The sequence below is a fragment of the Haliaeetus albicilla genome, chromosome 23 (genome assembly GCF_947461875.1).
Source record: "Haliaeetus albicilla chromosome 23, bHalAlb1.1, whole genome shotgun sequence".
NCBI lineage: Eukaryota > Metazoa > Chordata > Aves > Accipitriformes > Accipitridae > Haliaeetus > Haliaeetus albicilla.
This window is the reverse complement of record NC_091505.1, coordinates 2,503,541-2,529,356: the sequence shown is the minus strand read 5'-3', so window position 1 is coordinate 2,529,356 and position 25,816 is coordinate 2,503,541. Positions and strand designations below refer to the sequence as shown.

General features: G+C 41.4%; 1 protein-coding gene across 3 annotated transcripts in view; it reads right to left on the bottom strand.

Moving 5' to 3' along the window:
• LOC104315895 (vascular endothelial growth factor receptor kdr-like) overlaps nucleotides 1-25,816 on the bottom strand; it is a 141,611-nt gene that overhangs the window by 19,435 nt on the left and 96,360 nt on the right. The window contains exons 13-26 of one of the 3 annotated variants that reach the window (XM_069810887.1): nucleotides 24,033-24,326; nucleotides 21,722-21,868; nucleotides 19,890-20,015; nucleotides 19,672-19,778; nucleotides 18,283-18,418; nucleotides 16,849-16,953; nucleotides 14,361-14,477; nucleotides 10,704-10,792; nucleotides 9,305-9,470; nucleotides 8,656-8,753; nucleotides 7,606-7,728; nucleotides 7,386-7,497; nucleotides 1,861-1,960; nucleotides 1,167-1,272 (exon numbers count right to left, since the gene is read on the bottom strand). In XM_069810887.1, coding sequence (XP_069666988.1) covers nucleotides 1,167-1,272; nucleotides 1,861-1,960; nucleotides 7,386-7,497; nucleotides 7,606-7,728; nucleotides 8,656-8,753; nucleotides 9,305-9,470; nucleotides 10,704-10,792; nucleotides 14,361-14,477; nucleotides 16,849-16,953; nucleotides 18,283-18,418; nucleotides 19,672-19,778; nucleotides 19,890-20,015; nucleotides 21,722-21,868; nucleotides 24,033-24,326 — 1,826 coding nt within the window. The remainder of the gene's footprint in view (nucleotides 1-1,166; nucleotides 1,273-1,860; nucleotides 1,961-7,385; nucleotides 7,498-7,605; nucleotides 7,729-8,655; nucleotides 8,754-9,304; nucleotides 9,471-10,703; nucleotides 10,793-14,360; nucleotides 14,478-16,848; nucleotides 16,954-18,282; nucleotides 18,419-19,671; nucleotides 19,779-19,889; nucleotides 20,016-21,721; nucleotides 21,869-24,032; nucleotides 24,327-25,816) is intronic. The other 2 variants (XM_069810888.1, XM_069810889.1) reach the window with 2 other exon arrangements.

Genomic DNA, 25,816 nt, shown 5'->3' with positions numbered 1-25,816 from the left:
ACCGATCTGCACTTCAGGAAAGCAGTCCTCTATATTGTCATTGAGCTGGCCTCTTTGGGAATTCCAAGGGACCAGTTTTCTCAGGGACACCTAAATCCAAGTTTAAGCCATGTGTTTGGGAGAAGGGAGGGAGTGGCATGAAGTCACAAAACCCCTATGGCCAAGACAACTTTAACAGATTTTGGAATTGCTAAAAGAATATTGCCTATGTATAGACTTTTTGCTTATATTCATCTTAAGGACTTGTAGCTTAGGAAGAGCTGGTCCTTAAAATGGTAGCCTTAAAGGATTTTATTTCTTGTCCTTACAAGAAATTGATGCTGCAAGTTTAATGGAATTCAGTACACATCTTAATAAACTCTGCATTGTCATTACACCCCTGCAGTAATCTTCAGAAATTAGTCTTCCTTTAAGTCTTAAAACTATTTGTCCAAATTTCCCTTTGCTTGATTTTTTTTTTTTTTTTTAATTTTGAGAAGCAGTTAAGTGCCCTATTCCCTTATCATGATTTTTATGTCTCCTTAATTTACTTTGGTTATAGGATAAAACTCACAAGCTCTTCATATTGCAAACTGGGTCCTCTTCAACTTAGCTTCACTAAATTTGATTGCAAACAGGAAGGAGCTGGAGGAGAATGTTTGGTTTCTTCTTAAATTAAATTGACAGTTACATAACTGGTCTGGTTGTTTTTACTGAAGAAGAAAACAACTGATTTAACTATTATGAAATTAATAATTATGTAATTGACTTTCTGAGCTTTAAACTGCATCATTTTAAAGCTCCTAAGAGCACTGATGAACATAAGCTCAGAAAATGAGAGAGAAAGTTCAGGCCAACTACTGGCAGTTTACTATGTTAGAATCTAATTAAAATTGTTTGTGAGATAAAGCACTATTGTTTCTCTACGGGGCAACTGAGCGTTTTTTTTAATTAATGTAAGTTTCTGCTTATTATGGCTGGATAAACATCTAGTTTTGAAATATAATCCCATTTGAATAGTTAACATTTTCTCTACTCATCCCAGCAGCCATTTTCCTTGTGACCTCTGTTATGAAGTCAGATCTAATATTACTGCTCAGCATAGTCTTTAGCTGTGCACATGCATACACATATCCATATACATCTATATGTACACCTTTGTTGAAGAAATGTTTGTATGGCTGTACCTGCTGTACATTGGCTTGAAGAAGATCTCCTAAGCGCTCCACAAGCTCAGTGAAAGTAGGCCTCTCTGTGGGTACTCCATGCCAACAATCCAGCATTGTCTGGTAGCTAGACGAAAAACACAGGTATTAAGAAAGAAAAAGGATAGGAGCTTTGCTTCCAAACTGTTTCTTTCTGCCGCTGCTTGTTTTGGTCATTGTTTGGATAGTTTTGGATTAAGACAGGTTCAAATCTCCATGTGCTGAAATTCTATTCTAGTTTCCATGTGGGATGGTTTTTCCTTCTATATTCCTGCCTCAACTGAGCCTGTAGGCTTTTTATTTTCACCCAACTTAAAATTTGACTGATAGGCCCCACTGAAAATAAGTCCCAGTTATGGATGCCTAGTTTCTGTCATGGAATTGGAAATCAAGGCAGACGCAGTAGTCTCCTGAACTGAGATTCATGACCTCCAACTGACATGGGGAGATCTGTTAATCTTCTTGTTGGCAAAGGTCAGGCTGACTTGGTCTGTCTTTAGCATTTGTCTGTGGTATCAGGACACCCGAGAGATGCACAACTACAGTGTTTACTGAAAACAAAATACATAGCTATCATCTGATGAGGTCTCCATACTCCTCCACACTTAAATACAATCTCTTTTGTAATACTGAAATAACATGTATCAGCTCTCAATATAAAACCAGGAGCTCTTACACTTCTGGAGTAGAGTACTCTGGAGATCTCATCCGCGTTCCTTCTTTGAGCCGTCGGCAAAAGTCCTCATCTATCTGCACTCCAGGGTATGGTGAGGCACCTGATGGGAGAAATAAGGAGGAGGCTCCAGAATGGCACAATGCCTATTTCCCAGTCTAGTGAATTAAACACATATCAGTGATTTCCGCTGCACATTCGAGATTACCTAGAGTCTGACAGTAAAAGAAGCTAGAGCAAAGAAGGGGTTGCAATCACTTACTACCTACATGTTTTGTTTGGAAACCTGTTACAGACTCACTGTCTCTTTAGAGATTTCAACCATGCTGTCTCCTCTGCATTTGTGATACAGCTAGGACCACTCCAAGGTAAAATATGGCAGAAGAGAAATAAATTTTATTAGTTTGAGTCTTTAAATGACCTCTTGGTCAGTGGTAGAAAAGTTCCAGATCATTCAATTGATTACATATGGTTTGCCAATATCCTGCACTAAGTGACTACACGTGAAGTTAAGTAAGTCCAGCTCATCATTCATTGTCTTAGAATCTCTGGCCTTACTGGCCTCTGTGAGTAAGTGCAGAGAAAGCTGTAGGTATCTGGCTCCTGCAGAAGTCTGTGAGAACTTGCAGTTCAACCTCAGGTGTGGAATTGTAGTCCTCCTCTCCTGATTCACCAATTTAATATTGTATATATATTATGCAGTCTTACAGGTAACATTTCCTTGGAAAATGACCTTCCAAATTTTTAGCCTTGTTTTCTCTTCTGAGTGTGAGTTCAATGCTGCTTATTTTCAGGGCCATTCAACTGTTAGTGTGAAACCAGAGACGACAGTTCATGGCAACTGAATTGCTTTTAAGAGGTAGACTTCTGTAAAAGGACTGGTAGCGTTATATTAACTTGGACAAAAGTTGGCCTAGCAATCTTCAAAATGAAGGAGTGAGACTTATTTCACTTTCCTGTGTAATTGGTTATCTTCACAGGAATTACTAGTATAAATCTATGTATGCATTGAAGTGCTCTTCAACTAATGAGCGAATGGGGGCTTTTCAGAGGTCATGATCTTTGTTGATTGACACCTGCACTTTATGATGCACTGTAAATAAGGGGAACAAATATATAATTTGAGAAAGTGCTCTGGCATCTGAGTAATCCAGACCTCCTAGCTAAAATTCAAGAGATGTCTGCACTGAAGTTTGAAAGGTTACTGGACCTATTGTGGATAGACCTAAAAGATCTGTAAGCTTTCCTCCCTTCCTTCTCAGCAAAGGCTTCATGTGTAATGCAACCCTTGTCTTTCACATTTTGGCATCCTGGAGGCTGGCTGGTGAATTTGGAAAAAATTTAATCAAGTCTTAACATAGGGGATTGAATGGAATCTGGATCTGTATCCTGCCCTCGAAGAATCTGTATATGATTTACGGTCTATAACATTCCTGCCTATTTCCTGCATTTTTTTTTCCCCATTTGGAAACAGCATCATGTGCTGTGCACTTGGGGGCACAACAAGCACAGCAAAAATTTTTTGGATAAAAGCAGTGAAGAGGGTGCCAAAATGTGGCTGTTTCCAGAATTATTCTACTCTGTGAATCTGACTGCTCAATTTGCAAAACTATGCACTGGGGAGCAAAGATCCCAGCAACTTCCTAAGAGGGCATCTCAACACAACAGATAGGCTCTGATGACATTCAAAGCTCAGGGATGCTTAGCCACAGCACATCTGAATTTCCTTGATGTGCAAGTATCAGATCACAGTATTAAAGAGTGTTTCCTGGAGTTATGTAGATTGGAAATAGTCAGTAGCATCATTTCTGCTTTATATCTTGATTTTCCTTCCTAGTTTTGTCTTTGGCCTGTCATTATGGTCATAATAACCCGCTAATTAAATGTTCAGCTCACATGGCATCACCCGTTAGCCAAAGATCTCAAAACAGGCCTCTATCAACTCCAAGATCTCTCTGAATAAACTGATGGATAGAAACTATAGTGTCGCTTTCTCACAGTTACATTGTGACAGAAGGGTAAGGATAAGAACAGGCTCTGGGGGCACTGACTGTTGTCCAAGCTACTAAACTGCTGTCTGCGTACATCTCCTGAACTCTCACTGGCTTCTCTTTTCATCTGTGCAGGTTTATCTTTACAAACATTTACAAGGTACTGAGGCTTCATGAATACCTCTGCAACTTGTCCGGTTGATCCCGTATCTATTTAACAGTGGTGCAGCCTTTCCAGAGAAGTGAGCATAAGCCTCTAGTTAGCCCTAGATTGTCAATGTACTGGGGCAACACTGAAAACAACAACCCTCATTAGAGAATAGATGGGCTGCGTGGCCTTTTTCATTCATTTCCAACTGCATTATGCGATTGTTGTGCCATCATGGTCAACCGACTTCTGTTAGGAGGAGCTGAATGGAGTCATGCCATTGATGAATGGCTGTTCTACACTGACCATTCTGACATGCAAAAGAACCCCCTCAGTTTGCTGAGTATCACTGGCCAGATCTGGGTCACGAGCACAGCAGAGATTATTGGTAAGAATTAGTCTTGTATATACGTTGATTGGAACTGAGACCTTGAGGGCAACATGGTAGAACTGGGTGAGGAGGGATGGGAGAATTCCACTTGATCTCACAATCTCAGTTATCTTTCTTTGATTACATCATTGATCATATCAACTGCAATATGTTGGTGAGAGCAAGTACAAGGAAGGCAAAAAAGAATAATTCTTGATTGCAAGATCTTTTGGTAGTTTATATTTTGATGGGTGCTGGCCTCCTACCAGCTGGAGGCAGCTCAGATCATAAAAGCAAGGAACTCTCCCTTTTCTACCTCCAGTCACCATTGTACTTCTTCTGGACTAAGTCATAAGCCTGATAACTTGGATTTGGGGTGCTAAGACAGCTTGGGAGAAATGTAGGCTGAAACATATGGTGTAAGGTCTATGCATGGCATTTTCCTTAGGGGAAATCTCTTCCAAAATGCTCAAAGACGTGGCATGCATTGGATATGGTAGCACTCTTTTGATCTTGATTTTATTTTAGTAGGATAATAAGATGCTGATGTTATACTACCAGGCACTGCTTGTTTACATAATTATCTTTGATTGCTTTTTGAACAGTGTACACTTAAAGTCCAGGAGACAGCAACATTCTGTAATGTGCCATGTAAGTGATTTCAAGATGTATTAAACATTGCTGGCATTGCCTGACATGAGGTGTGCTGACCCCATTTAAATAACGCAAAGCTCAATGCAAACTCAGCCCCAAATGAAAAGTAACCGTCTCTGAAGTCCTGATTTCCCTGCGTATCACCACAATGGATCTAGTCTGCCAGCCTTTCTGGAGGAAACCTATCGTGCTTCATTCAACTTCTGACCCTGAAAGGACCCGTGTCCAAACTAAACTGTGCATTTTACTAATCAGTACTTTTTCCTTTTTTTAGAGGGCGCTAAGTCTGTGGGACCCAGTAAAAAGCAGCAGTTGTAAATGGGAGCCAAAACGTACCCTGTAGCAACGACAAAAAACTTCCATCCCTTGACTCTCAATGATCTGTAAAACTTTTATATAAGCGAATTCAATCAGTGACACAAATCCTTAATTAAATATTTATCGTGTGAGCTGCAGATGTGAGTAGTGCCAAACCACAGACATGCCTGGATGATCTGTATAAAAAACCCTCTTAAAGAAAATGACTGCTTTTGAATCTGTGCCATGGATTGAAGAAAGTAGTTTGTGATCTACGTCATAATGAGGGCAGAGGCTGCTCTACGCATGGCAGCCCTTGGAGTAATTTAGTAGATTCCTCTGAATTCAGAAGAGAACGGTCTATTGTTCCAAGTAAGCACCTTCGTTAAGAAAAGAGGCTATCTAAAATTAAAAGAAACCAGATAAATTATTTTTAAAAGTAGTTAAAAATAGAGATGAAATTCAGTGACTATTTTTTATTTTTTATTCATCTTTGGTATTAAAGGCCAAATGACCCAAAGTTCACATCTGTTAAACTCTGGCAGGACCTTTGGGAATGATATAAACAGTTTGCCTTCTGCAGTGGTCCTTGCCATTCATCAGTATTCAGCTCATTTGGTTCCCTGGAGGTGCCCAATGGAGAGACTGTCCCCTCTGAGCGTGTCTCTGCATGCTAATGCTAATACATCTTCTTGAATAATCTGTTAGAATTGGGGCATTGATGGTGCTTCCGGAGCTTTGTCTTTCTGTGGTGTTTCAAAACACATGCAACAGGTGATGCTGTTAGAGAGCCATGGAGGTGTTACTCCAAAATAACAAAACTCTAAATAAATAGGACTGAACTCTGGAGAAGGCAATAACTGCCACTTGTTTTAACCATTTGAGTGTGAACTTTCTGTTTTGCGTGCTGATGTGAACTAGAGAAAAGTCCAAATCAAAGACTTGGACTGAAATCAGGTTGTGATCTTTGCAGCCAGCCCTAAACAAAAAGATTAGGATAGAAACAGCTCCAGACTTTGTAGTGAGATATGAACTTGGCATCTTCAGCCCGATCATTAATTTCAACTGATCCATGAACCAAAGATAGTAGGAGATTACAGAGTTTGCTTTAAAATTCAGCAGCTTAAGTTGATAATGCTTCTTGTTTTCTTTTGTCTGCAAATGCTGATTGAAAAGCCAGAGCTGACATTCCTAAATTCCCTCAGGAAAACAAAACTTGCCACTCTGCAGGGAGAATTTGAGAGCAGCAAAGCCCAACTATCTGTAAGACTGCTTGTCTAAATTTCAGGGCTTTATCTGCTGGACAGTAACCAGATCTCAGTGAGGCTGAGATTTCTAACAGCACTGTAAGATGAAATCTATAGTACGTAAAGAACACCATTACTATTCTTTCAAAAATGTTGTGGCTTGCAAATGATATGGCCAGAAGAGTAAGCATTCTACCTGTTTGCTGCCAAAATGACTTACACAGAGTCTAGTGCTGGTTCTCATATCAACCTGATGGCAGCTGCTGCCAATACATTTTTCTTACTTAGAAAATCTTACTTAGATTTTGTGGGGAAAATAATCAATCTGGGATAAAATATCATGGGGGCAAACTCCCTTGTGTTCCATGGGCTGCCACTAGCAATGTCAGACCACTACGTCAACAGCAGTGTAATCCTCTGCAACCTTTGAGCTATGTGGTTTCCTGAAGCAGACTGCTTAGAGGAAAATATAGTTTGTCAGAGAAACTTCTTTATTGCTCTCAAAGAAGTATTTCACTCCCGAGCAGCAGAGGCTTGCATTATCTCTGTGCTCTGTTGGTTTCAGTTATTACAAATGTTAGGTCAAGGGGTTTGGATTTTGTTTTGTTCCCCTCTTCCCAATATTCACTGTTTTCATGTACTTTGCCAGGTGGAGTTCTCATTGACTTCAGTCCAGTGACTTTATTTTACACCTGATCTGCACTGTGCACTTATACTAACTGAAATGGAAACATGGCACCATGTTATCACCTTTTGTTAAAAGCTTTTCTTAACAATACAGCCATAAATTAGGAGGGAAAAGGGGTTTAAACCATTCTTACCTAGAGAAAATATTTCCCATAGTAGCACTCCAAAAGACCATACATCACTCTGGGTTGTGTAAATTTTGTCGAAAATAGCTTCTGGAGCCATCCATTTGAGTGGAAGTCTTGCCTAAGAATGCAAAAGACACAACATGTTGCAAGAACTGTTGTTCCTAATGTGCCCAAACCCTAGGGGAATAAAAACTTGAGATTAGCATTTCAAGTTTCTTCCACTTACATCTCCTTTCCGTACATAGTCAGGGTCTTTATAAATGTCCCTGGCTAGTCCGAAGTCACAGATCTTAACTACGTTGTTCTCTGAAAGAAGGATGTTCCTTGCTGCCAAATCCCGATGAATGCACTGTGAAGGAATGAGGACAAGCACAATCAGAGGTTCTGCCTGGACAATGAGCCACTGCTACGAGTTGAAAGTGTGAGACCTTCTTTGGAAATGGAAGGATAAATGAAATTCTGTTGCGAGCAGGTTAGAGAAGGAAAATGTGTGTGGGAATCTGTCGCAAATGTATTGTCATATGCAAAAGAGAAAATATCTCAGGGAGCAAGCCAAGTATTACTGTTAGTTTTCTGATTTTTCTACATGAAATAACTTTCACAGGTAGGATGAGACAAAGGGAGTGCCATTTTCCAGTTAATTGTTCTGCAGGAAATTTGGGAGAGGTCAAAAAGCAGCTGCAGCTACATTTGCAAATGTAGTCATGATTTCTGTGTGTGCTACCCTGGTAGCTGTGTGGTAAGGGCAAGCTCTCAGTTTTGTGCATACTTTGGCATGCCTATTACATTCAATTTACTTGAAAAGCAGGTATTCCACAGGCTACAAACATACTTTTTTATATCCAAAAGAGGTGCTAACTTTGCTGATAGTCTCCAACATTGCTGACAAGCTAAATAAATAGCTGGATACTCCCTCTTCATTTTTCAGTAGTATTTTCATTGACCATACTAGAAGGATCTTTCCCTATGAGAAGCCTTTTCTGCATTTATTTATGAGACAGTTCCGTGAATTGTCTCGCAATCTGTATTCACTCCTTCTATCTAAATGCTCATGTTACAGATGCCAGTCCTTGTAGCCAAGAACATGATGGATATTCCTTCACAACTCCTTCAGTGCTACTTATTGCTTAACCACCAGAGCTAAAGTGGTCTCCAACACTTTAATATAAGAGCAAAAAGCAGATTACTCAGGCTTAAAAGTGTATTTGGATTTCTTCATATCAGATACTCATGATTCTGTGAAAGAAGTTCAGCCCTGACATTTTAATGAGCTCACTTTTCGGGACGCGAGAAACTCCATGCCTTTTGCCACTTGGAAGCTATAGCAAATCAGATCCTCCAAAGTCAGGGGACGCTTGTACAGATCCTCAGCATCTAGGAGAGATCACAGACATGGCAAAACACTAGAGCAACAGCTCCAAACTTGTCTGGCACTTATGCCACTTGCATGCTGATGACCCCATCCCTGCACCTGAGTATTGCTACATGAGTTCTCTACTAGGATTACAACTCTGGTTTAGGACCCGCTGACCTAGAGGCAGAAGATCAGATGATTAAAAAAATTCCATCCAACATTAATCATATCATTTAGCTATGGGGAAAACAACATTTGGGGATAAAATTGAGGGAGGCTATTTATAGCAAGCGAGTGATGAGACTGGGGACAGACTGGCCCCACAAATCTTCTGGTAAAATATTGCTATTACTCCTCTTACACAACAGGAGCAGCTTTTATATGCATACATTATTGTAAATCTCTTTTTGTGAGAAAGTTGGAGTGGGGCATAGGCAAGAGAAAAAATGTGCGATTTCAGGAACAAGTCAAGCTGTGTAAAGGCTTGTAAAGTGTGTGACTGTGTGTGGCACTAGCCAAGTTACAGAAATCTGTACAAGAAAAGATCTGGGATTAGGTAGGTTTCTTTTACCTTCTTCATCATCTTCTGAATCGCTGTAACTCTTATCTTCAATAAATCCTGAGCTGGCAGAGCTTCCTGTGCTGGCAACACTCTCAAGACGCCTCTTGATCAGTTCAGTCAAATCACTGTTGGACTCATCCAGACTTTTCTCTGCTTGGTCAGAGTTTTCCTGGGACTAGAAATGGTATAAAACTGATTTTTAGCTTTGGATGATGCAACACCTGGGGATTCAAAATATGTAACAGAATGGCATATGGAGAAAGTGTCCTCTGAAGATGATCTCAAAACATGTTTGAACATGATATTCCCTGAATAGCAGAACTAATGAAGCCTGGTTTCCTATTTATTAATACAGAACCTCCCATTTTATGCATAGCAGTATTCCACCATAAAAGTTAGTTGGAAGCTGGCTGGGTGAGACTGACAGGTGAGCAGAGAGATACTGTAATGTGCATGATGTGCACTGAAATGCATCTGTCTCACCCCGTCCTGGGGAGTGAGACATAACCAATCCCTGCAATTCATGAAAACAATGGTGAGAAAAGAAATTTTGAGTGACTGTACCAGGAAAATCTCTTTCTCTTACACAAAGTACCTTATGTACTTTTGTGCCTGTACACAGTAGCTATAATAATAATAATAGAATCATCCAGGAAAATAATCTTGGGGAGGCTCCAGTTTCTGGCAGGGCTTAGATCAGAGAGCCCTTCTGATGCTGTATTTTCACAATGAGGAGGTAGTCTCATACTCTCCCCATTGCTGATTTCTGGTCTCCTGATTTATGGTCTTCCTCCATATCCTAGCCCAATCTGTGCTAGCACAAATGTTTGTGTGGATGCTGACAACTGTTTGGAAACCAAAACCATTTGGTTAGTTTTAATGCAGACCATGTTCGTGATCCAGTTCGCTGCATACAGCACAGACTTTTAGGTTGGCACAGGGGAAGGGAAAACACGGAAGATGGGAATGAGCAGATGATGGAAGGGTGAGCGGCTTTCAGTAGCTGGGGGGAGGTGGGCCTTCAAACAAAAAGCCCCAAACTGGGCTTGTAGTTTTGGAGGCTTCACCTTCTCCTAGCTCAGTTAATACCAGTTTTTCACTACTACTTTGTTGCCTGCCATGTGGTGGGTATTATCTTGCAAGTAATTCCCTCTCTCTTTCAAATGCACTAGACAGCTTGGGTTTTTGCAACTAATTCTTTAGTAGGTGCTAGAAAAGAAGAGGATGGGAATGAGATCCTACAGGGAAAAAAGTTTCCTTTTCTTGCTCATACAAATGTGGTGAGAAAATAAAGTGCCTATATAAATACCAAACTCTCTCAGTGCCAATGTGGAAAAAAAATCCAGCTTGTGGTAAGTGGTTGTTAATTCTCTGCCTTGTGACTATGAGAAGCCAGTAATTTTTTTACCTTGTATGCAATGAAATCTCCTCGTTTTCCTCTTAGATAGTTGGACAGATTTCCATATTTGCAATATTCTACTATGACCATTAAAGGACCTGAAAAGACAGTGAAAGTCCAATGAGTTTTGAAGCACTGCAAAGCACTTAATACTAACTTATCCTCACAAATCCTCTTTAAAGTAAGTATGTTCTGTCATTCCTCTTACACAGATGAGGAAATTAGGAAACAGAGGAAACAGAGAAGTGACACTCCAGAAGCACACAATCAGTAGTGGATATGGAGAGAAGGGAATACAGTACGGATTCCTAGTTTTCTCCATTAGATGGTAACAGTTGGTATTTATTCCTTATTTATAAACAAAGGAAAATTCAGAATGATAAATAAGAATATACAATCCCATATGCTGTTAAGGTTGTTTTGCTCTATACATAGATCCATAGCACGGGGAAGTCTTCTTTTTTCACTGCTGCCTTCACAATTGTTTGTTTTGGGTGGAGCTGGTGCCAGTAGAGGCAATAAAGGAATGCAGGATCATAGACAGATCTAAATCAAAAGTTGCAAAAATATTTAGTGTGAAGTTTCTGAAAGCCTGGGAAGTCCTATCAATTTTTTCCTTTCTTATTTCTGTGCAAACTACTGCAGAGTTCACTGTAATTGCTGCTTTTATACAATTATGCATATTTTTAAGATCTGCTTGAAAATGTGTCATGGTTTAACCCCAGCCAGCAACTAAGCACCACGCAGCTGCTCACTCACTCCCCCCCATCCAGTGGGATGGGGAAGAAAATCAGGAAAAGAAGTAAACCTCCTGGGGTGAGATAAGAATGGTTTAATAGAACAGAAAAGAAGAAACTAATAATGATAATGATAACACTAATAAAATGACAACAGTAGTAATAAAAGGATTGAAATGTACAAATGATGCGCAGGGCAATTGCTCACCACCTGCCGACCGACACCCAGCCAGTCCCCGAGCGGCGATTCCCTGCCCCCACTTCCCAGTTCCTAAACTAGATGGGACGTCCCATGGTATGGAATACACTGTTGGCCAGTTTGGGTCAGGTGCCCTGGCTGGGCATGAGAAGCTGAAAAATCCTTGACTATAGTCTAAACACTACTGAGCAACAACTGAAAACATCAGTGTTATCAACATTCTTCACATACCGAACTCAAAACATAGCACTGTACCAGCTACTAGGAAGACAGTTAACTCTATCCCAGCTGAAACCAGGACAAAATGCTTTTATGTTTCAGTGTGAGCTATTAGGAAAGGGGAAAGCTACATTCTCTACCATTAGCATCATCACTGCATTTTGTAATCACCAAATGTAAGATAAGGTGAAGTTGTGGGACTAGAATGCATGTAAACATGTATTATTATCAGTCCTAAGCAACCAGACTTTCATGTCCAGAAACCTTTTTCTGTCTAGAAGGTCCATAGTTCAGACTCAGGAGTTTGAACTTCAAAGGAAAAGTGCTGAGAGCTGCATTTGGCCACTCAGGAAGGAGGGAGGGAGTACGGCTGTAAGGCAGCTGTCAACGGTTCTACTGCTGACCACACAACACTGCTCACTTGGGCTTAAAGGCAGCGGTGCTGGGATTTGGCAGTGCCTGAGAGATATCTGGGGGACATTGTTTTGAAGAACCTAAAGGTGAATGTCCCTCATGGATGCCCCAAGGAAATGCGGATTCCAGTACAGCTTTAAAGCTCCAGTTAGTGATTTATTCATATTTTTGAAATGCTTCCTAGACATGGCATCTCCATATTTTATTTCCTCATTGTAAAGCATATACTATGCATTAGTTCTAACTGCTTAACATCAGACACTCAGCCAAGGTGTTAAAATTCGTTATTTGTTATATTGCTAAAATAATATACGTGCATACTTAATATCAGTCTTTATCAGGAATACCGTTATATGGTTACATAAAAACTAACAAGGAGGGAGAAAGCACTGTATTCTGCAATGGTATTTTAATAGTAACTCTTATCCCAGTGTCTGTTTTGAGAGCTCAAGGCTATTTTTCTTTAGTCTGCAGTTGCATTGCTCAAAGGTAAGCAAACCAGTGCCTGCCTAGAGGCTCCTCAGTGCCCTGCAAGGCCGTGCTGCGCTGCTGTGCTCTGTCCACTGCTCCCCAGAGTAATCGGTGGTTTTCCTAGGCAGTTAGCACGGAGGAGTAAGGGTTACCTCCTCACCCGGGAAGGCAATCAGGATGGAGCAGCCTGGAGAATGGGAAACTGAGGGACTCTCAGGAGAAAAAGTTCCTCAGAGATTGGACGGTCACAGTATTTGATCCGTTACTGAGATGTGTCTTACTGTGCAGCTAGAACTCTGTGCCTGAATTAGTGCTTTGGTTAAAAACTATTGACCTCTTAGTAATGCTGCCATGTTTTAGGCACCTGTTTGTACTAAGCTACCTCATTGACTTGATAGGAGAGGAGAATCACCAGCATTCATAATGTTACTTCCCCTCTACTCATAGTCCCAAGCAAAGGCTACTTGCTTATGCATCTGAATCTTAAAACCCTCCAGCTAAAGCTGGCCATCCTCCCATACAAGCTTTTGGGGTCTGCAGTGCTACAACAATTCCTGCAAGTTCCCCATTGATGGCTCCCAGATTACAGCAGTATCTGTGGTTGCTGGTTGCTGACTGCTTCTTGAGAAACTGGGAGTATCTTGCTGGAGGGAAGATTTCTTTCCTGGCATCTTACCAAATCTACCTCACTGAAGTTTTCTTTTCCCCCCTGTGACTGGACAACTACATGTTCTTTGGAAAAATGATAGCTTTGGAGTCTCAGATGACAACAGATGTGTGCACCATCTCTCTTACTCTTTCCCCTTCATTTATTTTACTCTGGGTTTTTTTTGCCCTCGGTTCTCCTAAATCTGTTCTTTGGGAATTGTTTTGAAGGTTCATTGTAAGCAGTAAAGAGGCATCTCCGAGAGTTGTTATCCTGAAGTTAAAGCACAGTAGAGTAAGAGGCAAGGGTGCTTTGTATGGCAGTATGGGATGGGAAGGGATGTTTTAGTGACAAAGGTCTAAGATTTATGGAGTCCTTTGTTTAAGTCTGCACTTTGCAGCAGATCCTTTGAATGATGTACAGCCAGTTGTGTCAGCTCAGTCCCTTGGAAGTCCATGTTGTTGCTCCATTCAGCTTTGGACTGCCTCGGGCTTCCTGTACACTATGCAAGAAATGCCTGCATTTGCCTGGCAAGAGTGAAGTGCTTGGGAAAGGAGGGGGCCTCAAGTAGCTCAGGGCTCAGCCTGGTGCATCCTCCTGATAAGGCAGGGAAGAAGAGGGAGAAGAACCTTTGAAATGATCAGTAGTGCCTATGTGGAAGAATTGGGCACCTAATTGCAGTTAAGGATCCTGCCTCCCTTCAGTCCATAATCCCTTTTGTAAACAAGCTTACAAAGGACAGAGAAAAAGAAAATAGAGAAGTGACACCGCTGGCTGGGAGAAGACGTTCAGAAACCATTGATGAGATGTGGCTGTATTCTGCAGTAGCAGGAGCTGTCCTATGAGCAGAGAGGTAGAAATGGTTGTGCTTGCATTAATTGCATGCACATGAGACTTGGACTCCACCACAGATACATCCAAACACCTTTGTATCTGAAGAGTGTTTCTTCTTTGCTCCTTATTTACTGAGGACTTCTCACCTCCAGCTTTGGTGCAGGCTCCCAGCAGGTTGACTACATTCAGGTGATGTCCTATATGGATGAGGATCTTCAGTTCAGACATTAAAGCCTTGCATTCATTAGTAGTTGCACATTCTGCTTAAGATAAACAGGAAAAAAAAGATCTTTACACAACAGGATATTTTTAACAGGACACAGCAAGATCCTGTTTATACTTGGAAACAAAACCCACCCAGGTTACTTGCAGTATCTTTGCTTTTCAGACTCTTAAACAGATAATAATTCATCCGTTTCATTGTCTGTTGACCTTTATGAAGTGGAGTAACACTTTATCTTTTGGGTGACTCTTCCTTTCTCTAGCATGGGTTATGGAGGGTTACTGTCCCATAGGAGAATCCTCCCCCCAAATCAGATTCCAGAGAGCCTTTGGAAGGACTGAATTTTGCAAGCTTAGCAAAGGAACAACCAACCACTCCAAGCAACAACAGCACACAGAAGAATGTGTTCCTCCATCTATAATGGTGATGTGCAGTTTAGTAGTACTTCTTTACAATACCTCAGAATATATTTTTCCACAGTACTGAGCAACTTTCCACTGCAGGTGATGGAGGAATCCAACACATCTCTGAGGTGGGTCCCAAAATGTACTGGAGAATTTACAGCATTACTAAATCTCAGCCCTGTGAGATCTCGTTCACCCAAGAAACATATTTTCCAGCAAAGCAGAGGGGGCCTTATTTGTGTGTGAACCATGAATGTGACACCTGATGAAGCACTGGCTAGCCAGTTATACTGTAGTTTCATTCTCTTTTGCTGCCAAAGCTAAGGAAGGCACTCTCAGACCAGAATGTTGTTCGGATGCTGGCTTGTTTCCTCTGCCTTCTTTCCAAAACTTTAATGATGTATTTTAACAAAAGGAGTTGTGTCCTGTTTCCTCTGTTTTTGCCTTTGCATCATGTAAGATTTAAATATGAAGAGTTACATAACAGATCACTTGGTGTGACAAATGTAACCTCTTTATCTGTTTGTAGAATTCTCCATAAACAAATCTTTCACCAAATTGTGTCATAAAGAAGGAGCTATTCCAAGCCCAAGATTTCTTCAGTCAACAGTGTTTGTAGATGGATGTGTACATGGGTGGTTTTACTCCTGATTTACCCTGGCATGAGCGGGAAGTGTTTCAGATGATCTTGCACATTAAGTTATAGCCTTCAACCCAGAACTGATAGCAGCCTCCTTCATGGTAATGACAGATAATGCTAGAATTACAGAAATGCAAACATCTCCAGAGCCTTTCCCTCCCCCCACTCCCCGAATGGATTGACTCACACTAGAGAATCTGCTTTATTCAGGAAAGTGAATGAATTATGGGCATGTTAGTTGGGGAGGGACAGGTTAGAGCAGGAGGCTGCTGCCTCCGCTTGGGGAGGAAGGTATAAAATGATGGAGGAACTGTCAAATAGTTTGCTGAATATGTGCAGGCAGGGTGGAGTTGACATGAGTATCAGTTGGGAAGCACAGCGTGGAAGTGAATGAAAACCCAGAGCTATCCGGGGCAGTAAGTTTTGGCTGGAGAAAGGAGTGTGTCTGGATCAGGGGCTTCTAGGATATTTAGGGATCTGGAGATGGGCATGGAACTGAAGAAACAACAGCAGGAGAGAAGATGATCTGAAGATCTACAGACTAATGCAGAGAAGGGAGACCAGATTTGGAGGAGGTCCAGACAGGTGATAAACAGATGTTTTTGAAACATTTCAGAGAGATGGGAAGTAGCAGAGCATCAGGAGAGGCAGCTAGCAACAGAAGTCAAATACCATGATAGAAGTTCCTGAATCATGGCCTTGCAGGGGTTAATACAGTCATGCAGCAGCAATGCAGAGCAATGTGGGCTATGAAAAGCCATCAAGTGAGCATTGATTGTACCTCTGAAAAAATTCTAAGTGAACAGTTAAAAACCTCCAACCCAAGTAGTCAATGTATTGGCTGATGCATTTATTCATAAGCTGTCTGCAGAGGCTTTGTATGTAAATATAATATGAAAGAATAGTCTCCAAGTTCCCCCTTTCCCCACCACTGAATGGTAAAAGCTTTCCTTAATTTCAATAATTGCAAGCAAGTTGTCTCTAATTCACTCCCTTGGCATTGCTTTTTTTTCAACCCCTTGAACTGTTCTACATCTGGAAGGGCTGTGATCGAAGGCTTAGATCCAATTTCAGACTATCTAATGTAATTACATTCTGTAATCTGCTTCCCTCCTAACCCCACAGACCTGGAAGCTGCTGTTTTCCTCCTCTAGGAATACAAGACTTAATCAGCAGCACTGCATGGAGCCCGCTTGTCATTTCCTACACGTTAACATCCACTGTATAATGACTAATTGCTCCCATATGACAAACCCACTCCCTTCTGAAGACAATGAACTTGGGACTGGTTTGGAGCTGAGAACTGGAAACCTCATTGCCCACAGGTTCCCTGAGGAGTCTTGTGAGAATCTCAGAGGGATATGTACCTTTAAGCATTTTTACGGCAACTGTTTTGCAGGTTGAAGATTTATCAATGCCAAAAGCAGACGCCTCCACCACCTTCCCAAAAGCACCATGACCCAGTGTTTTACCTAGAGAAGCAAGAGTCAAGAATGAGCCAAAGGGGACTTACGACAGTCTGCATCAGATAAGAGGGAAACATGCATTCTCAGCTATGCAAGAAATACAAGACTCCAGTGCCCAGGCACAACATAGACGTAGACCGATAGTCAATAGAAGCCTGTATCACATATTTGCAGCATATGGATATAAACAGTGTGATTTATATCCATATGACTTTAATGCAATACAGTATGTGATAGAACAGAGTAGAATAAATAAATCTGCATTCAGCTGAAGGCAAGGCTGAATACATATATAGGGCTTAAGGTTAAAAACATTACGTATAGTTGTCCTGAATCCCAGGAAAGTCAGAGTTTGGGTTAAACATAGAATTGTGGAACCCTGATCTCTCATGAATCACAGTCACGGAGATAGCCAGCTAAGGCACTCAGGCAGTCAGAACTCTTTAACCCTTCAGTTATTGACATTTATTTGAAGTAAAAAGCTATACTAAATGGAATTTAGGATGATAATCTTGCTTTATTTTCCCTTTCATTTGAATTTTCATGCCTATGTTACCTAGCGTGCTCTGAGAGCTCTGATTCACAATGCAGCAGAGTACACTGGGCATCATGGTCTGGCTTTTTGGTTCTGCTAGTTTGACCCTATGTCCCCCCATCATCTTATTTTTTGTTATTTTTGTCTGTCTTCCTCCTTCTATGATTTCCAGCTAAAGCACCAAGAGCACACACAAATACAGATACATTCCCTACACTCATTATTGCACACAGATCTTACTGTTTCTCTGTACAAACACAACCTGCTTTTTACATTTTCTTGCTCCATCATCCAGTGAGCTGAGCTGTTGAATGAAATTTGGTTCATTTTTTCATAATAGCTCTTTACACCTCAACGCCAAGTTCAAATGATTAATAAAGAATTTATTATTTGATGAATTGATAAATTTCTTCAAAATAAAATTCACTGAAAGACTGTCACCTTTCAGATTTATTTCTCTTTCCATTTTCCAATATGGCTGTGAAACCATACTTTTGGCAGGGACAGTACCTGGAAGTACCTTTCTTCCCTGTCAAGAGTTTGGCTTCACTTCCCCAAGAAAGAAAAAGAGGTAGTAGCTATTTTGAGAGAGACAACATCTTTGTTTTTCTTACCAAATCCTTTGTTTCACCCCCCATTAAGGATGATCCTGAATTCTGTGACTCACTGCCAGTTCTCCCCAAGGATGTCAGTGCACTGGCACTAAACGATAGGCTGCATCTTGGGTTATACAACATATCCATTGAAACCAAGGAGCATTAGAAATCATTCTTTACAGCAGTAATACCCAAACCACTCACCCAGCCGCAGTCTGTCTCTTGGGAACTCCCATTTACTGCTGTCATAGGGAAGACGGTCACACTGCTCGTCAAGAGGCATTTCCTCTGGATCCATTATAATTGACAGGTATCCTGTTTTAATATCTGTGGCATCAGGCTAAAAACAGGGTGTGGAGAAATTATTCACAGTATTTACCCTGCAATTCTAATGGGAGAGAGCGAGCTGTCATCTACAAGACTGAGTGCTGTCTGGGGAGTTCCCTGAATTCCAGACTTAGCTGTGAATTTTATTTGGAACCATGAATGCATCACTTCAGCTTCCTGCCTCTCTGTTTTTTTATAGCTGAGAAATAAATGTTTACGTATGCCTGCCACTCATAGGTGTTGGAAAGAGTCACTGATTAATGTTGGTAAACACTCTGAGGACACAAAATCTATCACTGTCTTCTACCTGTATCTGTTAAAGGAAATCAGTACTTTTCTATGGGAACTCCACGAGTTGCATTTCCTGGTGCACTGCAGAGCATTTTGGCATTTTCATAGTGCTTTGTTTTGCAGTCTTGATTCTCCATAGTTATCCACTTCATGGCTATTGCTTATTACAATTTAAAATTGATTGAAAGCTGGTGAAAACTGCTACTTCTAATGCTGCTAAGTGAGAAATTGTGATTTGGTGGGTCCTGTGAGCAGACTTGCACGGGTGTAAAATGTAATAGGAAATTCACTGTTGTCCACAACTGTTAAATTGAGGTCAGGGAGGAAAACAGTAATTTAATCACTGTATTTGCAATAGGAGGGGAAATTTTACTCAAGTGTTGGGGATCAACACTGGGACTGTAGTTTGGTGAGCTTCAGAGCAGAGAGCTGTGGTTGCCTTTCTGTTTGCTGTTTGTTTTAGGAAAAACAGACCTAACTTCCTTGGATCTTTACTGAAACTTTACTTTTTTGAGTCACAAAAGGGAGGTGAAAGAATAGCAAGTCTTGGAGACAAAATAAGCTGTGTTGTTTGAGCTCATTTCTAGAGCAAACATCCTAGGATCTTTCTTAAAACAGGGCCCCCTTTAATACCTACATTCCAGAGAAATCTTACAGGACAAGTGCTGAAATCAAGCCCTCATTTTAGGGGATTTAGGATTTTTTTCGGTTTCCTAATCTTGCAAGCCAGTTTGACTCATGAAGAGGGAGGAGCCTGATTTTATGGTACCGTGGAAGTGGGTAGAAATTTCACAAGTGCAAGTGATCTCCTGAGAAGTCAAAGGACTATCAGCAGAAATCTTGGACTGAAATTTTATAGGAACATTTTGCACAGTTCTTCTACCATCTGTCCCAAACATTCTGCCCTAAACTCTGATACTACGCATAAACTGGGCCCAATCCCAGACCCTTTGTGCAATAGGGAACCTCTCTTACTTTTCTCAGTTTCCGAATGAATAGGGTCAGAAGAAGCCAGAAGAGGGTAGCGGCTAGACCAGTGCAGACCAAAATGATAACTTCAATGTTGGATTTCTCCTCAGAACCTGTAGGTTAAATGTACAACCAAATTTTAAATGTAGCCAAAGTCCATGACTGAACAATAGTTCTCCTCAGTTCAACACAATATATGCATTTCGCTTTAGCTTGGACCTCACCTTGTATTTTAATGAAGGCTGATGTGCTGTCTTGGCCCATGTCGTTAGATGCTTTGCATTCATAGAGCCCTTCATCATCCTTTTTCACTCGCTCAATGACCAGGGTATTATTTTCCATGGAAATTCCTGTTGTAAGGGATTTTGGTTAATATTATCACAATAACCTACCTGCCTACAAATGCTTTTATGAGTCAAGAGAACTGAAAGTCAGCTCCTATCCACGCAGGCCTGGTATGCACTGTTGTTAGGAGGCATTTTAATACTATGCTCCTCATTGTGGTCTGGCAACAACCTTTCCCTGACATTTTTTTTCTCCTCAATACCTGTGTAAATTGCTTGGGGTTCATTTAACCATAGCAAATGTGGCTGTTAATTTATTATGAGCAGACAGAGCCTGAGAAAACTTCTATGAAACTTAGTGAAGTGATGGGAAGATAGGTTTTCTGATAGCAATGAGATACATTGGGAAAAAAGGGAACTCGGGGAAATTATTGGAGGAAGCCAATGTCTTGGAGGCTGTGGGAAGTGATGGGAGTTCTAACATGTGGAACATGGGAATCAGGTTATGCACATCCCTGGAAAAATCACTGAGTGGAGCAATCCTGGATTCACAGGCAGCCGGGGGCCAGAGGTGGAGTGGGAAGAGGTAGGTTGAAGAGATATGACCTATATGAGTCTTTTCTACGTTTAATTTTCCTGATTAATTTTCCACATTTAATTTTTCCTGATTTTTGGCACAAAACTGTGAGCTCATCTGCTTCACTAAGGATGTATTTGGGGCAGAAATAGGGAAACAGGTCAGACTTTGAATCCAAAAGGGAAGGACATTTTGAGTTTCTGGGTGTTGTGCCTATGAATCCTGTTGTTAACAAGAGTGCTGCACATAACTTGCCATGCACTGTGCTGAAATATTTACCCTGAGGTGCTTTTTCCAAATAGTTTATGTATGTTTCCACTGGTTGGATGTGTTACGTGCTTGTCCCTCTAGAATGATTTATAAAATTTCAGTAGCTATAAAGAGTTTCTCTCAGAACGGTCTGAGCTGAATTATGGATGATCCTGGATTTCCTACCTAGTCCAAGATGCAAAATTAAAGTCACAGGACCAGCTACTGACATGGGATTCTTCATGATTTATAGGAGATCTCAGGACAGGGAGCTGAGAAGGAATTCCAGGCTCAGATAAGGGAGCGCATGCTCCCTGCCCATGGTAGCACTGCACCTGTACTGCTCTATACCGGTTGAGCTGAGAGTACATTCTCATTACTAAGTTGTGGGAGGTAAAGAAAGGATGTGTAATATGCCATGGTGTGCCCTGGACCTCACTGTTAGGTGACTGCCCACAATTTGCTGCAACATATTCTGATCAGGCCCCAAGGATATCTGACAGGTCAGGCTTGTGTTTTCAGACCCACCTGACAAGCAGATACACTCTGTCTCCGTTTTGTAGACAAACTGTTGTCTCACACAAGCAGACTGAACAGCAGCATGCTGTACTCCTTGATTTACTAATGCTATGCTAATGTATGCAGACTATCTGGCTGACTCTGCAGACACGAACATTGCCACATGCAGAAGGCAAGCTGCATAAGCAGGCATTGGGTTGCAACCGGTTGGCAGCTTTGACCTCAAAGCTCAAGTTGGAGACTGCTGCAGTGGTCTGATATATTTGGATTTGTGTGTGCATTTCCCGAAGTTGTGTATATCATCCTGACTCAGCCATGCTTGCAGTAGCCATGGAGTTGTAGGTCCTATGTTTGTGGTGAACCTGCAAGTCCATTAAACTGTGTTACATACAACACTGCAGCATGCTCAGGAAGCAAGTACACTTACCTGATGCTGCTGAAATGGGGTAGCCATTCTTCCTCCACGTAATTTGAGGTTCTGGCGTTCCACTGACTCTGCACTCCAGAATGATCTTGCCGCTGATGTTAACCTCCAGATCTGTGAGGTTTTGTATCACATACGGTGCTGCCTTTGCTACAGTCATGAAGGAAAACAGTACACAGTAAGATTTCAGAAGGCGCTTCCCTCAGTTCTGCCATCTTCTCTCCTTTGGCCACCTGCATGGCCTCTCTGGGCTGGAAGTGGCAAAGATTTGGTTGATGAGTGGTAGCAAAAATTCCCCCGAAGATTATAGGAGGAGTGGGTGAGTTTATTTGGCTTATTTTCAAACTGACTAAGCTTAGATTCGGCTTCAGCTCAAACCTCCTTGAGTTTCTCATCCTCTGAAGAAAACAGAGGACAGTGAGTGGGTAGAGCGAATGCAGAGTGAATATAAAAAAAGAAAGGAAGAGGCAAAGAGGAAACAGTTCTAAGGATTCTGTGTCCTCCATCATGAGTGCAGTTATCTGCTTACTACAAAGCATGTTAACCTCCACTTTATGTTCATTTATGAAAGGTACAGGAAAGCAATGTATAAAACCACAAGCACATCATAAAAAATACATAAAATCTGCAATAAGGACAGTAGCTGATGGGTGTTAGTACTTTTAAAAGACCTTGTTTGTATAGGGGGAGGAGGGCTGGTTTGGAGGAGCATTTCCATGCATGTTCTCTAGAAGAATTGCCTCTCTGACATGTGCCGGACAAATAACAGAGCCCAGTAATTCTCAGAAGAATATGATCAAGGTTCCAGTTCTCCAATGGATGTATTCCCAGTTTAGCTGTGTTTTTCCCATAGCCATCATGTGTAGGTGTCTGTGTAGGTGGAAATTTGACTAAATGAATAAAAATATCTGCCAGGGGAGAGAAAAGTGAATTGCCTGAATGCAGAGTGCAGAGAAAGCGCAGTGCCTCCATGGCAGATGATGCTGACAGGTGGCTCCAGTACCGGCTGTGGGGACAAGCCAAACCACTAGCACTCTGTAATACCAGGGTGAGATTCTTTCCCTTCCTCCGCACTTCAGGAAGAAGCAGGTGCTTATGCCATTTCTTAAAATAAATCACCTCCCACTCAGGTATCTGAGCTGTGCTAGCCACAGCTGTGGTGTGGGTGAGCATTTTCTCCTTGTGTGTGTGCCTGCATGAAGGGGGAAGGGACTGCGAGAATGATGTTGGCTGCACGGGGTAGGAGACTGCATGGGAAATGTGCTCGTTCACTTAAACAAGGATGAAGCCAGCACTGCATGGCCTGTTTTTCACCTAAGTGACAAGCGCTTATGGCAGCATAGCTGTCCCTTCGATGTCTCATTAGCCATTAATGTAAGCAGAGAAGCCAATTTGAAAATCACTGTCTAATTCGGCTTCTGAAGAACTCTGTCTTCTGCACCCTGGCTTGCTGCTGTTTATTTCAATTCTACTCTGTTTCTGTGCTTTGGGTTTTTCTTCACCATTGGAAGATACAGAATAAATTCACCCATACCAGCAGCACTTTTTCTTCTGAGAAGGCTTAGAGCCAATCACTCACTTTCTTCACTATGAAGCAGAAGAAATTTCACTAATTTTCAGTGAGTTTCTACTGGAAGAAGTGTCCTGCCCTTTATATTCACATAGCGAAGAAGCCAGGCTTCAGGATCTGTAGTGTTACTATTTTTATGAAAATAGAAGAGTTGGGGGGTTGGGTATAAGTAAGAAAATACTGTTGTTACAATGAAGTGTATCCCACTTACCCAGAATAAATGGTACATGTCACTTGATATATACACTTGACCAGTGACATTTGTGATTACATCTACTGGCTCCAAATCTACTTAGGTATTAGTATCATCCTGACAGCTGTAAGTGGGTGGAGTCTTCTACCAAAGTCATACAGATCTGGGCTGACAGTCCCAAATGACAGGGTTGTGCTGTTAGTCACATAGTGGGTGATGCGTTTTCTCCTCAGTCAACACTATATCTGTACCCAGGATGGAGTTAGGAAGATAAAATGCAGCTGAAATCACCTTTATGTGTAAGGCAAATATTTTATACAAAACCAGCAGTGGCTTGATGAGTAGTATGTATGGCTACATGTCAATCCACGTACAGTAATCAAAAAAACCCCCAAACCAGAGCACAAAGTCTATATTAGGACAGTCCCCAAGAAATGCTGGGCACCTTCCTCTTTGAAAGGCTTCAAAGGGAGCAGCAGATGCACAGTGTTTCTGCTCTGGCAGCAGAACGATAGCATGTCCCACTGCAATTTTCCGTTGGCAGGACCTACCTCTGACGAGGAGCTGAGTGTGCTGTTCTAGTGTGTCGGTGCTGTTGTGCTGGTTCTGGGCTCTGCACTTGTAGAGACCACTCTGTTCCTTCGTGATGTTAGTAATGACCAATGTCAAAGAAATGGAATAGTTGTCAGTTGTCTTGATCACTGCGTCACTGAGAGCCGCCTCTGAGGAGGGGTAATACCAGGCCAGGTGACTGTAGATGTACTTGGAGGCCCGGCAGGTCAGCCGGACATCATTCCCCACAATGGTTGTGACTTGTGGGTCTGTTTGCAACCCAAATGGCACATCTAGGAGGAAGAGAAAACATGTTTGCAATTAAGTCACAACTGAGAAGATCTTTGGCTGCCCGTTTGTAACTTGATGGTCAAATTTCAAAGACCAACCATAATGGAATGAGCCAATTTTAATGAGACCCGCATTTGCATGTGCAAACAGGCACTGGTGCTTGTGAATTAGGTAGATGAATGTACCCCTCCTGTCTCAGTGCTGACCTGTGGTAATTTGGCCTCCAGCATTCTAATCATTACATTTTCAAGTAATGAATTGAAAGTTTATATATAGAAGCAGTTAATGGACTAAGAGAGTTTAATCAAGAGAGACTGCCATCCAGGTAGACAAATGTGTTCGCGAGCTCTTCTCTTTCTATCTGCAATCAGTGCTCGAAAGCATAATTGCATAAGAATAAAGAAACCTATTCCCATTTCTCTGAAGTAACACTCTCTTTCTTCACCACTGAACAATCTTCCCAATTCTCTCTTATTTCAGCTATGCCGATATTTATTTTCATCACGTGTGCCTTGGTGGATGTTTACTTGGTCACTGAATGGATTAACTGATCTAATGATGTATAAGTCCTTGAGGCCTTTATATTTAGCAGAGAAATACTTTGAGGCATGAGTCCAATCTATCCACAAAAGAGTAAGCTGTTTCTTGTTCTATTTTTAGTAACTTTTCACTCCAGAAAAAAAATCAGTTTTCCTGAAGTGGCAAACTGAATCCATTTGAAGACAAGAAAACATGTTTCTGAGTAGAATGCCAGAGTCTGGCCTATAGACACATTCCTATTACTGCATTAGCTGCCAGAGATCTACAATTAAATTGTGTCTGAAAGATACTCTTTTCCCTTTTTATTCTGTTAGTTTCAGTGATCTATCCACCCAGCAGACTTGAATGAAAGTGCATTGATAACCACAGTGACCTGGAATTATGCTTCTGTCTGTTAGGTCAGGATTTTAAAGCAGCTGAGAGTTACGAGGAACCCCATATAAATTTTACCAGATGTAGTACAGGGGTGGGACACTTTAGGAGGACTTGCTCTGGATTACTTTCTGAACATGAACACTGTTTGCAATAAATCTGATAGATTGTTGCTTCAGTACCAAGCTGTTAGCAAGATGCTTTCTTGAGCTAGGATGAAATGGATGGTACTTTGAGAAGGACAGAAGTTAAAGGGGAGCAAGTACACATTGCACTTGCAATCTGACAAATTCCACATGGGAGCTGGAATTTGGCCAGGGGGTCACACTGCCGACTCTTGCAAAAAGTTCTGCTGAAGCTATAGTTGAACATAAATAGTGAGGCTGTTGAAATAACCAATCTGCCTTATATAATAAACCATATATTATATAAAATACAGAGCCCTGAAGGAGCTTTCAGATATGATTAAAAGTCTCTCTTCTTCACAAGTCATCTGGAATAGAACCAATAAGCTTTGATTCATGGTTTTTAAAGACTGGCACCAAAAATGTTTTACAAAAGATCCAAAAAGAGAAGACAC